This window comes from Athene cunicularia (assembly GCF_003259725.1).
Source record: "Athene cunicularia isolate RWA chromosome 14 unlocalized genomic scaffold, athCun1 chr14_part1, whole genome shotgun sequence".
Taxonomy (NCBI): Eukaryota; Metazoa; Chordata; class Aves; order Strigiformes; family Strigidae; genus Athene; species Athene cunicularia.
In genome coordinates, this window is record NW_020799118.1 from 7,184,705 (window position 1) to 7,197,956 (window position 13,252).

General features: G+C 37.0%; 1 protein-coding gene across 1 annotated transcript in view; it reads right to left on the reverse strand.

The window, feature by feature from the left end:
- The window catches only part of DNAH3 (dynein axonemal heavy chain 3), a 61,375-nt gene that overhangs the window by 11,997 nt on the left and 36,126 nt on the right, over nucleotides 1-13,252 (reverse strand). The window contains exons 35-51 of the mRNA XM_026858636.1: nucleotides 12,740-12,851; nucleotides 11,977-12,218; nucleotides 11,290-11,390; nucleotides 11,106-11,211; nucleotides 10,452-10,581; nucleotides 9,715-9,951; nucleotides 9,228-9,331; nucleotides 7,959-8,253; nucleotides 7,352-7,531; nucleotides 6,224-6,347; nucleotides 5,973-6,129; nucleotides 4,898-5,041; nucleotides 3,632-4,298; nucleotides 3,356-3,521; nucleotides 2,839-3,055; nucleotides 1,693-1,875; nucleotides 598-796 (exon numbers count right to left, since the gene is read on the reverse strand). Coding sequence (XP_026714437.1) covers nucleotides 598-796; nucleotides 1,693-1,875; nucleotides 2,839-3,055; nucleotides 3,356-3,521; nucleotides 3,632-4,298; nucleotides 4,898-5,041; nucleotides 5,973-6,129; nucleotides 6,224-6,347; nucleotides 7,352-7,531; nucleotides 7,959-8,253; nucleotides 9,228-9,331; nucleotides 9,715-9,951; nucleotides 10,452-10,581; nucleotides 11,106-11,211; nucleotides 11,290-11,390; nucleotides 11,977-12,218; nucleotides 12,740-12,851 — 3,364 coding nt within the window. The remainder of the gene's footprint in view (nucleotides 1-597; nucleotides 797-1,692; nucleotides 1,876-2,838; nucleotides 3,056-3,355; nucleotides 3,522-3,631; nucleotides 4,299-4,897; nucleotides 5,042-5,972; nucleotides 6,130-6,223; nucleotides 6,348-7,351; nucleotides 7,532-7,958; nucleotides 8,254-9,227; nucleotides 9,332-9,714; nucleotides 9,952-10,451; nucleotides 10,582-11,105; nucleotides 11,212-11,289; nucleotides 11,391-11,976; nucleotides 12,219-12,739; nucleotides 12,852-13,252) is intronic.

The following is a 13,252-nucleotide window of genomic DNA, read 5'->3' on the forward strand; positions in this document are numbered from 1 at the left end:
CCAGTAACTACGTGGAAGTATTCCTTCCTAATCTAGATAAGACAGTTTGGATGAAAGACATCTATAGAATTCTTATTTTCAATTATGAAAGGTTGAACTGTGGGAAAAGTGAAAGAAAAAGGTCTCTTTCCTACCTCACAAATCCTGTGCAATCCCACAATAACTTAGCCCACACTGAAAGAGCTTGTTAAAGTAATCACCTATGGCAAGGGTATAGCTAAAATTCTGTCTCCCAGATAGAGTTTGGTAGCAGGGATTAGAAAGGAAAATACAGATGAATGGTGCACAGCACATCTCCAGCTCCCAGTGTTCCTCATGGCAATGCAACTGTCAAGATTGGTTCAAAGCAAATTGAAGAGATGACTTTGTGCTGGTGACTGGTATCATGTTAACAAAGCTTCTACAAGAGTGTCAAGCAAGTGCAGTATGCTACAATGGCAAAAGCAGCTCTTAGCTATTCGGGGTAGTTATAATTATTGCTAGCAAAATGCACTTTTAGTGCACACGGCTGCGTTCACACCAGAAGCACTTCACTAGTACAACACAGCAGTACCCCAAGCATTCCTAGGGCAGGGATAACAAATACTGTATCATTACCACTGCCACTTGGGTCAGGCTTTCTCTCTGGTTTAGTTCCCTTCATGACACAGATACTCTCCATGACAAGCTTAACAGGACCAGGTGGATTCTGCATGGATTTCACAAGAGAGATGTCTGAAGGATTCAGGGTATCAAGAGCTGCAAGTGCTGCTTCCAAAGCTGGCATGGCCTCTGCAAGGTCTCCTTCACATTCGTCCTGTTAAGACATTGGGCAGAAGCCTGTAAACCTTCATACATTACAAAGTCTGCAACCTGATTACCACACTCGAGCACCTTCCAGAGAACCTTCTCTGCTTATAAGTACCTAATAAAAAGACTCTTCACAACACTGTTTCTTGGAGAGAAAACTACTTTCCCAATTTGTCTGCACAGTTTAAAGAAGGAAGGTTTGTAGAGAAATTAGTAACTTCCATAAGCTGAACTGATAGCTGAAAAAGCCAGACAAGCTTTCAAGATCAAAGTCTCTCTAGTCTGACAAGGAGAATTAAAATACAGGTTAGGTACAGTTGTTCTTAGTTAAATCTTACAGTGCTGATCGGGTAAAAATACATACCATGTAACTTAAATTCTTCTTCATGTACCCAGAGCCCAGTAATTATCTACCTTATTTATCACTGACATTTCCAACTAGTTACAAAAAAATATTGAGGAATCCTGCTGCTTCCCACGGGAAATTTTGTGTTACAGACATCTGGCTATGGCAATATCTCTTAGGTTATGCCTAATAGGGCTCTATGCAGCGCTCTGCCAAATTACCTCAGCTAACTCTAAACAAACTGTCTTTGGGCCTGGAAACAGTATAATCTCATTACTCAATCTGTTGAGAAAGAAAATATTTTATTACAGAAGTAAGAGCTATACAGTTTTGGGGATGTGAACTAGAAAGGGAAGCTATGCAGTACTGTGAGATACAGTCATAATCCAAACAGCCAAAATTTACCTTGTTTATATTAGGAACATCTCCTTCATCATCCCTTGCAACTGTTTTACTTTAAGAGCTTGGATCATCCCATTAACACATAATCATAGCTCCCATTTACTTGGAAAGACTTGGAACTCATCATGCTCCAGGATCAAGCCCTTGTACACTACCTTAATAGCTTTAGCAACAGCCGCTGCTTCATTAGCCTCTTTTTCATCTGCTGACACTAGTTCCTTCTTGGCATCTACTTCAGCTGTTTCCTTTTCAATTTGGATCATCATTTTCTCTGTTTCTGCAGAAGTTCGAATCAGTTCAGGCTGAAGGGCAGTCAGTTCTTTCTGCATCTCTGCAACCTGATGAACATAACAGGAAATCAAGAAATTTGTGTAAACATTGCATGCTTTTCACATCTTGATGTATTAGGAAGAAAGATCAGAAGACACTATATTAATACAATCTAAAAAGGGACACGATCTAAATAAATATTAAAATAGTTTTCTATCCTATTTTTACTAAGAGCTGTTTTATTCAACTGACTAGATTTTTTTGAAGGATTTTTTTTTTAATCCGTTGAATACTCTTGCTTTTTTATGATCCACTTAATTTCAATAATGAGAAATAAATTGATTAATTTTATTTTTTTTCCTGACAGTCAGCTTCAGTTTATGGAAACCCAAATAATCCTTTATTGCACTGGTGGAAAACAAAATCCAAAACAAATTTGGAAGAAAACACAGAATTAGTGACAGCAATAGCTGCAAACTGTATGATGTTCTTCATCCAGCAAGTATCTGGAAGACCCTTTACTTTGCATCTTGGAAGGATCAATCCCTGGATGACATGGGTTGAAAAAGGGGGTTATTTACCTGGAACCTGATCAATGTCCTACTGGGGATCTACTCAGGAATTAATGTTTATTATTGTCCTACAACATTCTTCAACTTCTCCCGTATTTTGGAAAGGGTAATATGGACTAAGATGCAGTACTACTGAGGCAGGGATTCTCCATATAAGGTTTTGAGAAAATAATTAAATTTGTAAGGTTTTTTCCTTCAACATTTAATGAGTACCATCAATTTCATTTAGCTTTCTATTAAGTGCTGTAATCCGAATTTGCATACCACAATTTCCTAAAATGGTTAAGCAGTAATCTAACTTCTCTTGCTGGCTTTCTATAGACAATTAACAATAGCATCATAAATATAGTGAAGAGGGAATTTAATAAGGTTTATTTTTATACGTTTTAATCAGTTTATACAAACCCCACACTAAAGTGTGCATATGGCACATATTCAGTGTTCTCATCTGGAACTTACTTGTGAAGATGCAAAGTCAAGTTTTTGAAGTCCCATAAGATAACGAGTTCTCATCCTGTCAACTTCTTGCCTTTTGCTATTCAGCAGTGTCTTAAAGGTAAGAATCAATTCTAGGTATGAAGTTGGTGTCACATAGTTGTGTCTTCGCAGTGTAGTAAAATAGCTGATGGAGAGCTCTCTCACACTTTCTTGGAAATATTTGCACATTGACACAACCCTAGAGAAAATTTTTCCATATTACTATGAAAATAGAATCTGTCTTTGTTAATTATGAGGAAATTACTCTAAGCTTATGAAATTATATTAGTGTTAGTGAAGGCATAATTTGTTTTTCCCCATTATAACAATTATTTTAGACTCCTTTCAAAGAGTGGCCTGATTTTCTTGCACTGAAATCCTACAGTTGGCTTAGCTTTGTCCATTTACAAGGACAGTTTCCTGATCAAGTATGTTGGGGGTGCGAGGGAGAGGGAAACAAACATTTGCTTCATATGTTTCTCAACAGACAAACTCATACTCTTTTCTAATGTCATCTTCGAGTTCAACATCCTCTAAAAACTTGTTAGCAACCATTTCCAAAGCATCTGTAGGCCAGGTTTGGAACCAATCAATGGTGCAGCAGTTTATCAATGAAGGAAACATCCGTAATCGATTCCGAAATGCATCTCCAATAGGACTCATGGCTAGGAAAAAAAAAAAAATCACGATTGTTACCTAAGTTTATTTGCAGTTAGGAAGCAGAAAAAAATAAGCCTAAGAAAACATTCGAAGAAATAACACATTGTATACAGACCTAAGACAATGTGCAAATTTTTCTTCACCCTTTCAGTAAAGAAATTGTACATAGCAAGGGGAGTGGCTTCAACTTTCCTGTGCTCCATCCCTGCTGAACTTTGCATTTTCTCAATAATTTCAGCTTTCTCATCTGTTGTGAAGATATTAGGCACATCAGCAGTATTTAAAAGCATGTTGATATCTTCTACAAATGCTTCATCCTTTATTTGATTATCACAGAACAAAAAGGACACATTCTTGTTACCAACACCTGCTTTCAGCATGACTTTTTTAACATCTTCTTTCCATTCACTGATTCCATAGGACTTTGTAATTTCAATTTGAAAGAGTTCAAAGGTATTTATGTAGGTTGCTAGCTTGGTAGCACTTTGTCGACCACTCCCGCCAATCCCCACCAACAACAGATGTCCATTATCCTGTTTCAATACCCTGCATATCCTTGAGATATGCTCAATAGCAAACTTGAACATGACTAAGGACATTGGTGCTTTGCTGATATTGTTGTATTCCTCAAGGTAGTATTCCATCACAGTTGTCAGTTGCTTTAAATCCGTGATTTCATCATAAACTTTTACATTACTGCCTGGCTTCAAATAGTCTCCAAAGAACAAGCTGCGAATATTATCATCAGAGATTTCTCCAGTAGGTGAGATATGACTCAGTACCTAGAGAAAAGAATCAACAGATAATACAAACTATTAGAGAATTATTTTCCTTAACGTCATAATCATTCTTATCTACATAGTAATAACACTGTGGGAAGCTGTTTTCTAGCTATTCCAGTTATTACTTCAGTCGGAAAAAAAAAAAAAACACAAAAAAACACCTAAATGGGGAATATGCTGTAGGTTGACATGCAAGTTTCCACATATGCGTACTTCACAGAGACATTTTGCTTTCAAATATAGGACAAATTCCCAAAAGACTTATCAGGAAAGTACCCACTACTTCCATTGGCTCATCCAGATATTAACTTGAGCAAAAGACCAGATAAATATTGGGTAAGACTTTTATTCCAGATAGTCCTCTATACCAACACAGAATCCTTTTGGAGTTATGAATCATTCTAATGTGAAGTAATTTGTATTAACTTGACTAAGAAGACGTCTAATACTCAATACTGAATAGAAGACCATCCATACTTTTTAAATGCACTGATCAAAGTTATTCAAAATCTGTCTAATACTAATGTAATCTCAATGTCCAAGTATTTCTGAAAACACATCAGTCTCATTCTTGGTCCCAGCACATTACCCGAAAATACCTTATTAAAGCTCTGTTTGAAGATATTTGATGTTGTCTCTTGTACCATCTGAAAGAATACCTTCCTGTCCTCCTCCTCAACTAAGCGATCATAGAAAACTCGGTAGACCTCATGAATCCAAAGTCTGATCAGTTTATCTCCATCCTGAAAATGTAAATACAAGAAAATGAGTAAGTATAGCTCAGGCAGGATTTGTTTAAAAACAAGAGGCTAGAAATGTCCATCTGGACTCTGCTATATCTTGTACTAAACTCAGTGGGAATCTTTCAATTCCAAGCCATTCTCCACATGGCTCAGCATCTGCTAACTTAACTGGCTTCCTCACCTAGTTAGCATCTTGTCCTTCCTGCCAATACAAACTTGGACTCATATGTCAAAGCATTTTTCTCTACTGTATCAAATCTCCCCACCCTTCCAACATAAAGAAAAGAATAAATCTTTCAAAGATATGGTTCATGGGTTCTAAGCCAAGCCCTGCCCAAAACTGTTGCTGGCTAAGGCTGCCCCTGAATAGCTTGTAGCTGTTTTGTTCTGTTTCTGCACCAAAAACATTCCCCCAACAGAAATAAAACTTTTAATACTCCTTTAATGTGACATTTTACTGAAAATGGATTTAAAAAGTAGGATGAAAATCATATACACCTATCAGTATTCATTTGTAGTCTGTGACAACAGGCAAACTCAAGGCTAAATTACTCTTGTTCACTGATGAGCTTGCTGTTTGTAAAAGAGAGATATCAAGTTTATTTCCCTACATTTGTTTCTTTTGTATATTTAGTTTGCAATTCAAGAGAAGGGACTGTCAGACTTGTACAGTCATTAACAGGTGGGCCTTGGGCCTCTGGGCCCAGCTGTAATACATGCAAATAATATTAACAAAAATGAGAGCTGTCTCCTTCAGAGTCAGACAGAAAACATATAGCAAAGTATTCAGGGACTATTCTGATTTTAAACCTTATAAATCTATTGAAATCACAGTTCATTTATTTTGAGATGTTTACTTACTGATATTATAAAAACAACTTAATTTTTCCATTGCTCTTTCTTACAGCAACATAATTAAACTACAACTTACTTGCAAATGAGTGTGTGGACAGAGCAGCACTCCTTTAATAACCCTGGAAAAATCCCGTAGATTAAAGACATAGTGGGATTTTGAAGGAGTTGGGAGAAAATTATCAACTGCCATTTTATAAATCACCATTGTTGCTTGAACCATTATCTTACCCAGCCTTAAGAAGGAAAAAGAGATACAATTTTAACTTCTGCAGATAAATCACAGGAGAAAAGATGACAAAGGTGTTACAGGAAATAATATCACATTACCTTAGAAACACAGGCTCAAAGCCTTTACTGAAGTGCCAATCAGCAATTGCAGTAAAAATTGTGGTTAATATGTCATCATCAAAAGAACGGATTGATACAATATTTAAGTGCCGGGTGAAGCGTCCTGTAATACACATGAAAAGATGCAGAACTATTTAGGAGTGTCCAAATATTTTTCCACCTTTCAGCTAGCATATTCTAGTAGCATATTCTAGGATTGACTGTCACTCGAAAAACAACATTTGAATCTGGCTCCAGCTCCATGATTTTGTTTCTGGCAAGTTTCTGCCACAGCAGTGATGTAAAAGAAATATAAACTGGTTTATATCAATATTTTACTTAGAATACTATGAAAACATGAATCTCCATTACAAGAGCACGATTACCCAAATTTAAATTTCACCTCACATTAGCCCTGTTGATTATGATATGACACAGTAAAACTTTACAAAAGAAAGTATCTTGTTATAAGCTTTCACCTGAAAAAATCTGGTCTATACAGTAGTAAATTTCAGAAATTTAGCTGTATCAGAATAGATTTTTTAATAAAGCCTCCTCAGAGCACATACAGTTATGTCTGTATTAGTTTATTTGAAGCAAAGTAGCATAAATTGCCTTATAACGGTGTAGCTGTAGCTACATTATGGCTTTTACTAACATAACTTTTTCATTAGAAAATATAACCTCCCTTATGGTGGTATAACAGGAATCATGGACTTGCAGGCAACATGCTTGTAAGTAAATGCAGGCAGCCTATCTTAGCAGCAGGAAATACAATTTCAGAAGAGAACTGCCAGAAAGACTTGATAAGAAGATGTATTCCTTCCTTTTTCCAGAGAATAGAAAACGGAAAATATCTCTAATTTTAGAATTATTTTCATCATTCATAGTTTAATCAACATTAAAAACATTTTTTCTAATATTGATTAAACTCCCACTGGAAAAGTTACAGATTTGACCTTAAGCATACAGACTTCTGTTTGAAATAACCCAGTCAGTAAATGTATCTGTAGGTTTACAAGTAAAGGATAAATGTAGAATTTGGTAGAATTTGTCTTCACAAAACTGAATTTGCCTCTCACCTTCAGTCAATTAGATAACTACTCGCCATAGTATTATATTGCCTACCTGTAATATCATTCCTGCCTCCCCCAGGTGGACCCATAGCTGAAACAAGCAGTACATCTATGATATTAATCTTGGATGTATCTTTCTTGTCATACCAGTGACCATGATCAATCCATTGTCTGAGAAGCTCAATAGGTGGCTGGGCTCCGTACACTTCCTTTGCAGGCATGTTTAGGTCATCTATGGAAAACACAGACATTGAATAAAAAACCCTCAGCATTTAGAAATTATAGTTTTCTCTCAAAGATAAGAAGAAAAAATAACTGAACTAGAAGTAGAAAAAGGTTATGTCTTGTTATTCTTGCTTCCCATTAAACTAACCAGAATCAAATGACATTATACTTCGCAGGCATAGTTAGAGATGATGTGTGGTTGATGATTTTATTTTATTTCACGTCACACTGCGACACGGTGAACTATTCTGAAGACAACTACCACTTAAACAGTTAGAAACCTTTCAGCAGGGGGCAGTGCTAATCCTTGTCTGGGTACCTGAAAAAAGCCAAAGAGCACTGAAGCAATCCAAAATTACTGGTCTCAGTGAATCACTTCCTTTGCCTAAAGCCAGAATTAAAATGATATAAAAACCCTGAAAAAATTATCTTACCCACAAATATTATAGCTTTTTTCCCCGAAGGAGGTCCAAATAATCCTTTTCTTCTTCTGTCCAACTTGGACATAATAATATCCTGAGTTTGGTTAGCAGAGGTTCTTGCAGAGAAGTTGATGAAGTTTGGGATGTATTTTTCCCTTGGAAGTTGTAATAGGAAATTGTTTGTTATAGCTGATTTTCCAGTGCCAGTGGGACCCACAAATAGCAAAGGGACATTATGCTCCACATATGTTTTAAGAAAAAACGTTTGTCTGGCAGTTTCCATTGTTGGAATGATCAGCTCGGATACCTATACACAGAATAGTAAAACAGCACATGAAAATCAAACATCCAATACCTTAATCAACATGAATATTTGCAAGCAACTGCAGGAAGCCTGTAGTGCAAATGCATTTTTTAAAAACTCTCTTCTCTGAAAACTTAGGCTGTAATATGGTTCAGTAGATAGTATGACCCCAATTCTTGTTCAGTGTTTATACAGTAAATAGCACAACTAGTATTATCTGTATTATGATTCAGAGAGGCTATATAAAACCCAGAAGGAGAACTGCCCGGTTAAGTATGACTTAATTATGTTCCCTCCTGTGCAAAAAGAAAGGAACAGTGCTATGGATTTTTTTTCTTCCTTGTCTTCCACTTATCATTAGCAGCTGTGCACTAGATATCAAGAAAAGATTTTAGACAGCAGAATGAAATATAATCTTACATTTCTCATGTACTTAATAGACAAGACCGTTGCAACTACAATGGAATGAAAAGCTGAACAAACACCACCTAAGTTATCTTGACATTTCATTTGAGAACAGGTACTTTTGCAGATGTCTGTTGTGCTATGTGAGTAACCATGGAGGGGATCCATGACCCTCAGTACTGTTCACCATATCCCAAAGAAGTAGTAAGTCTCTCGCTTTCTCTGACCACAGAAAACAAAAATGAAGGAATGAAAACTTAGACTTTGTCTTTTTTCTACCATATTTTCCCCAACATCAGATGCTATTACAAAGACAAAAGCAGAACCAAAAATTTTAACCACCAGCTAACCTCAGGGCTCCATGCTCACCTGCAGTGCTAAACTTTCAGTATTGATGGTACCAGAATTAAGAAATAAACATGAAAAGGAACCTGCAGAGATTAATCAAATGTTGCCAATCAAACATTGAACAGCCTGATATAATAAAAGCTGCTAGCTAAGTCAGTCAATTTATACCTCTAAATCATGTAGTCAAATAATTATTTTCTAAAATGAAAGATATCAATGTGAACCTTAGCCCCTGGAGAGAGAACTTGCTCTTCCTTTGTGATGTACTCCGTCCACATGTTCCATTGTCCTCTGCCATGCTTGTAAAAATAGAAGTCATAAACAGTCCCTGTTAATTGAAAAATACAACACAGAAAAACAGTGTGATTAAAGAATTAAAATAAACTTCAATCATTTTAGTGTGAGATGTCCAACACTGTGAGATAATGAAGGCTTTCCAATACATAAGATCCCCCTCCCACCCCCACTGCCATTACCATCACAAAATTATTTCAGGTCAGATTCAGCTACATTGTTTGAGTACAACATGAGGCATATGCTGCTCCTGGTTAAAAGAGGCAGGAAAGAGCATCCAACTGTGCAGCCCAAGGCTTGGCAGATGGTGGCTCTGCCACAGACTTAACATCTGCCAGGCACTCTGTTCTCCCCTATAGTGCTGAGTTTTCTTACTGCTTTATAAAAGGCCAGGCAAGTACAGTTATGATGAAGCACCTTTTTCTGGGAAGATATTGTTTCCAGTAAGCTTCACACTTTTAGGGCGTGGGTTTTCATCATTCATTCCCATTAACAAGTTGCGGTAAAACAAATCAAATTTCTTTCTGCTGTCTGCATCGATGATCCCACCAATTGTCCAAACCAAAGCAAAAAGGAAAATCCCCTGCAGCCACAACATGATATGCTGACTAGACATGCTTTCTTCCTCCTCTTCCTTGGATTGTTTTACTTCATCTAAAACACACACATATTTTGCACTTTAGTTAAATGCCAGTAATAACCATAAATCCCAATTCCAAATGCATTTTTGCAAAAAGTATTCTGAGACAAATTTAGAGCATTGTCTTCAGTGGAACAAAGCCAATCTACAGAGTGAGGATCTTGTCTGTGTAAAATACTGTTTACAAATAAAACTAAATGAGAAGAAAAAATATTTACAAAGGATCCTAATTCTTTTCTTCCAATGGTAGCAAACATCAAGCAGAAATATGAAATACACTCACAAGGTCGTGTTGAGTTTTGTAATGACAACAGTGTCCAAAATGTGAAAGGTCTGTATGCTAGCCAAAGCACATTAATACTGGTCAGTGAGAAAGGACTTGTGTCGTATGATCTCAACAGTAAAGGAATTCCTTTGGTATTTCCTTGCATGTGATAACATGCATCGTGTTATGAGACACAGCAGGGAAAAAAAGGAAAAATTAAATAAAAAGAGTAAGGCTTAGTGTACTTACCAAGCAGACAAGTGAAGAGTTTCATCAAGCTATAACTCAGATGGATAGGGGATGTTTGTACAATGGCTTTGCAATGAAGGTGAATAAACTCTAAACAAGGCTGGACTAGCCACATAAACATGTCATTGACCTGCCAAGGGAAAAGGAAATGGCTTTAAAACAATGCAGGAGTTGCTGTATTTCTCACTGTCCCCCAATTCTCTCTCAATAAAACATAAGGCATCAGAAATTCTCCAAATTGGTAGAGGGAAGATCAGGAAAGGACCTGTGTGAGGCAGTACTTAAGTGATCCCTTAAGTCACACCACCATTATCTGATAGTGAACGCAAGTTGCTTCTGCCATGGAGCATTTCTCAAGCTAAACTCTAGATGTCCTAGACAGAAGAAGGATGAGTTCAAAACATTTTAAGTCTTGAGTATTTCCCACATTCCATTTCTAGTACTCATGGCATCTCCAGCTCTCATGCACTTTCCTTGCAACAACATCTAACATCCATCACTATAAACTAATGTACAACAGCCTCTAGATCTGGGACCCTCTAAATCATGAAAGTACTTCAAAAAGTCTGATTTTGCATGCCTGCCTTCAAATTGTGATCACCTTAAAGTTAATCTTCTAAATTAGACTGATGTAAAAAAAGTCAAGTCTCGCACCAGCTCTCGGTGTTCTTCCTGCAGATTTGGAGGCAGTGTTTTCATGTAGGAATCTTTCAGTGGCTTCCAACCTAACTGTTGTGGGTCCATATAGATCATACCACACCTGGCAAAAACAAACAACTATGGTACAGAAACAGATGTGCAAGGTGGGATAGTTCAAGTTTGAATGCTCTCACATTACCTGCTGACAGTTGCTGGAGATGCCTCCTCTAAGTCTGCTGCCTCAAAGATTAAACTCATTTTTGAATTCATCTGAATTATTTCACCACTCATTAAGCATAGCTAGAAGAAAAACATCATGTAAACATGATCTAGTCATGTCAGTGCTGATCAAAGCAATGCCTGTCATAAAATCACTGAACAGTCTACTTAGTGTCACTCCTCATTCACTCATTCGTGTGCTCATAACACATATTTCCTGACCTCATCTCAACTTTTCCACATGTTACTGTAATGACTTGCAATGACACAGAGAACAATGCTCCTCTATCTTTAAATAACTCTTCAAGCAAAAGCAGTTATGACCTGCAGCGTTTTTTTTCAGTTGATTGATTCAGTAATTTAAGCAAGTTCAGTTTTCAGTTACAGAACTGAGTTTATGTATTTCAGTTTCCTAAAAGGGTCAATAAAAAAGCCTCAGCGAGCAACCTCCTTTAAATGCAGTAGGAGCAAGACAAGGCTTCTAGGGAGAAGTAACAATATCATATACTAAACCAACTCATATAATTGGTGGAAAAAGCAATGCTTTTAAGCACACCAGCTTTTCCTAAGTCTCACACCTCCTTTGACTACCGTGGTAACAATATTGCTACTACTAAAATAAAGTATGCTTATTCAAGGACAAGGTAACTGTCAAAAATTAGGCTACCTTTTTATTATCATCCAGCACAGTGTTCATGTTCTCTATCCAAACTGCATCCACTGGGCCATCAAAAATAATCCACTTCCGATCATCTGTGGTAGAAGATGCTTGTTCCCTGAAGGCATTTGCAAGAACTCCATCTGTCCACTCATGGCTTACAGGATCAAAACTTCCATACAACTGTCCCATAGTAATTGCTTTGGGATTAATAACTTTGTATTCAACAGCAAATTCAGCCATGGATTTTTCTGTGTAAAAAACAAATAGATGAGCTTGAGAATTTGATAGGTTAGTTTCATTCAACAACTGAAATACAAAACAATGAGATTCCTGAGGATCCTACTTCAGCTGCCCAAGGCAAAAAAAAAACCCAGACATTGGGCAGCTAGGTAGCAGTAAATAAGAACTTCTGTTACTTGTACAAGGAAAGTACAAAGTCCTATGTTGCAATAGCACATGAAAAAAAAGCAGAGCAAAATAGGTTTTATATGTTTATGATGGCTACTTAAAATCTCTATATCAGAGTTAGTTTCTTCTAGAGTATTATGCACAAATATAATGCTTAAGAAAATTTGTAAAAGCATAAATATATTAGTATGTCTTACTACTCCAGTAAATGCAGACAAAAATAGTTTAATGAGTAGAAACCTTCCAGTCAAGAAAGCAGAGTATAGGACAGTTAACAACCTGGGCATATCTCTGCATAGGAAAAACAGTAGTCATAGAATTATCTTCATTTAATGAGAATCTTGTGGCTGAACAATGTTACCTGTGCACAAATCACCAAGGGCTCCAGCTAGCACCTTGTACGCACAGGTCTTCCCACTCAAAGCATCTCCAACAATCATAAAACCATGGCGCACCAGCATCATTTCATATATCTGTATCAGTGACAAGAGACTGATTCTTTAACATAGCACAAAAGCAAGTTATCAAACTAGAGGTATCTCTCCTACACTCATGTGCAACAGGACAAAATATTAACCAAATACCTGCACTCTATTAAGCGTGACTGAACCGTTAACCCAAATCAGAAGGCAGTCATATTATTATGGCAGTTCTCACTGATATAATTTAATAAGTCATTGCCCCCAGATATCCTCCCTTTCTCCTTGATAAATGTCATCCCTCAGCTGTAACAGCATCACTGTACAGGGTGTGAGTGCACTAACCAGACACTGCAGATCACAGACCACTGTAAAAGCCTAAACGGAAATCAACAGCTACTAGTGAAGCTAACCCAAAGGTACTGAAACTACAGCTCTGAGGATCTGTTATATGA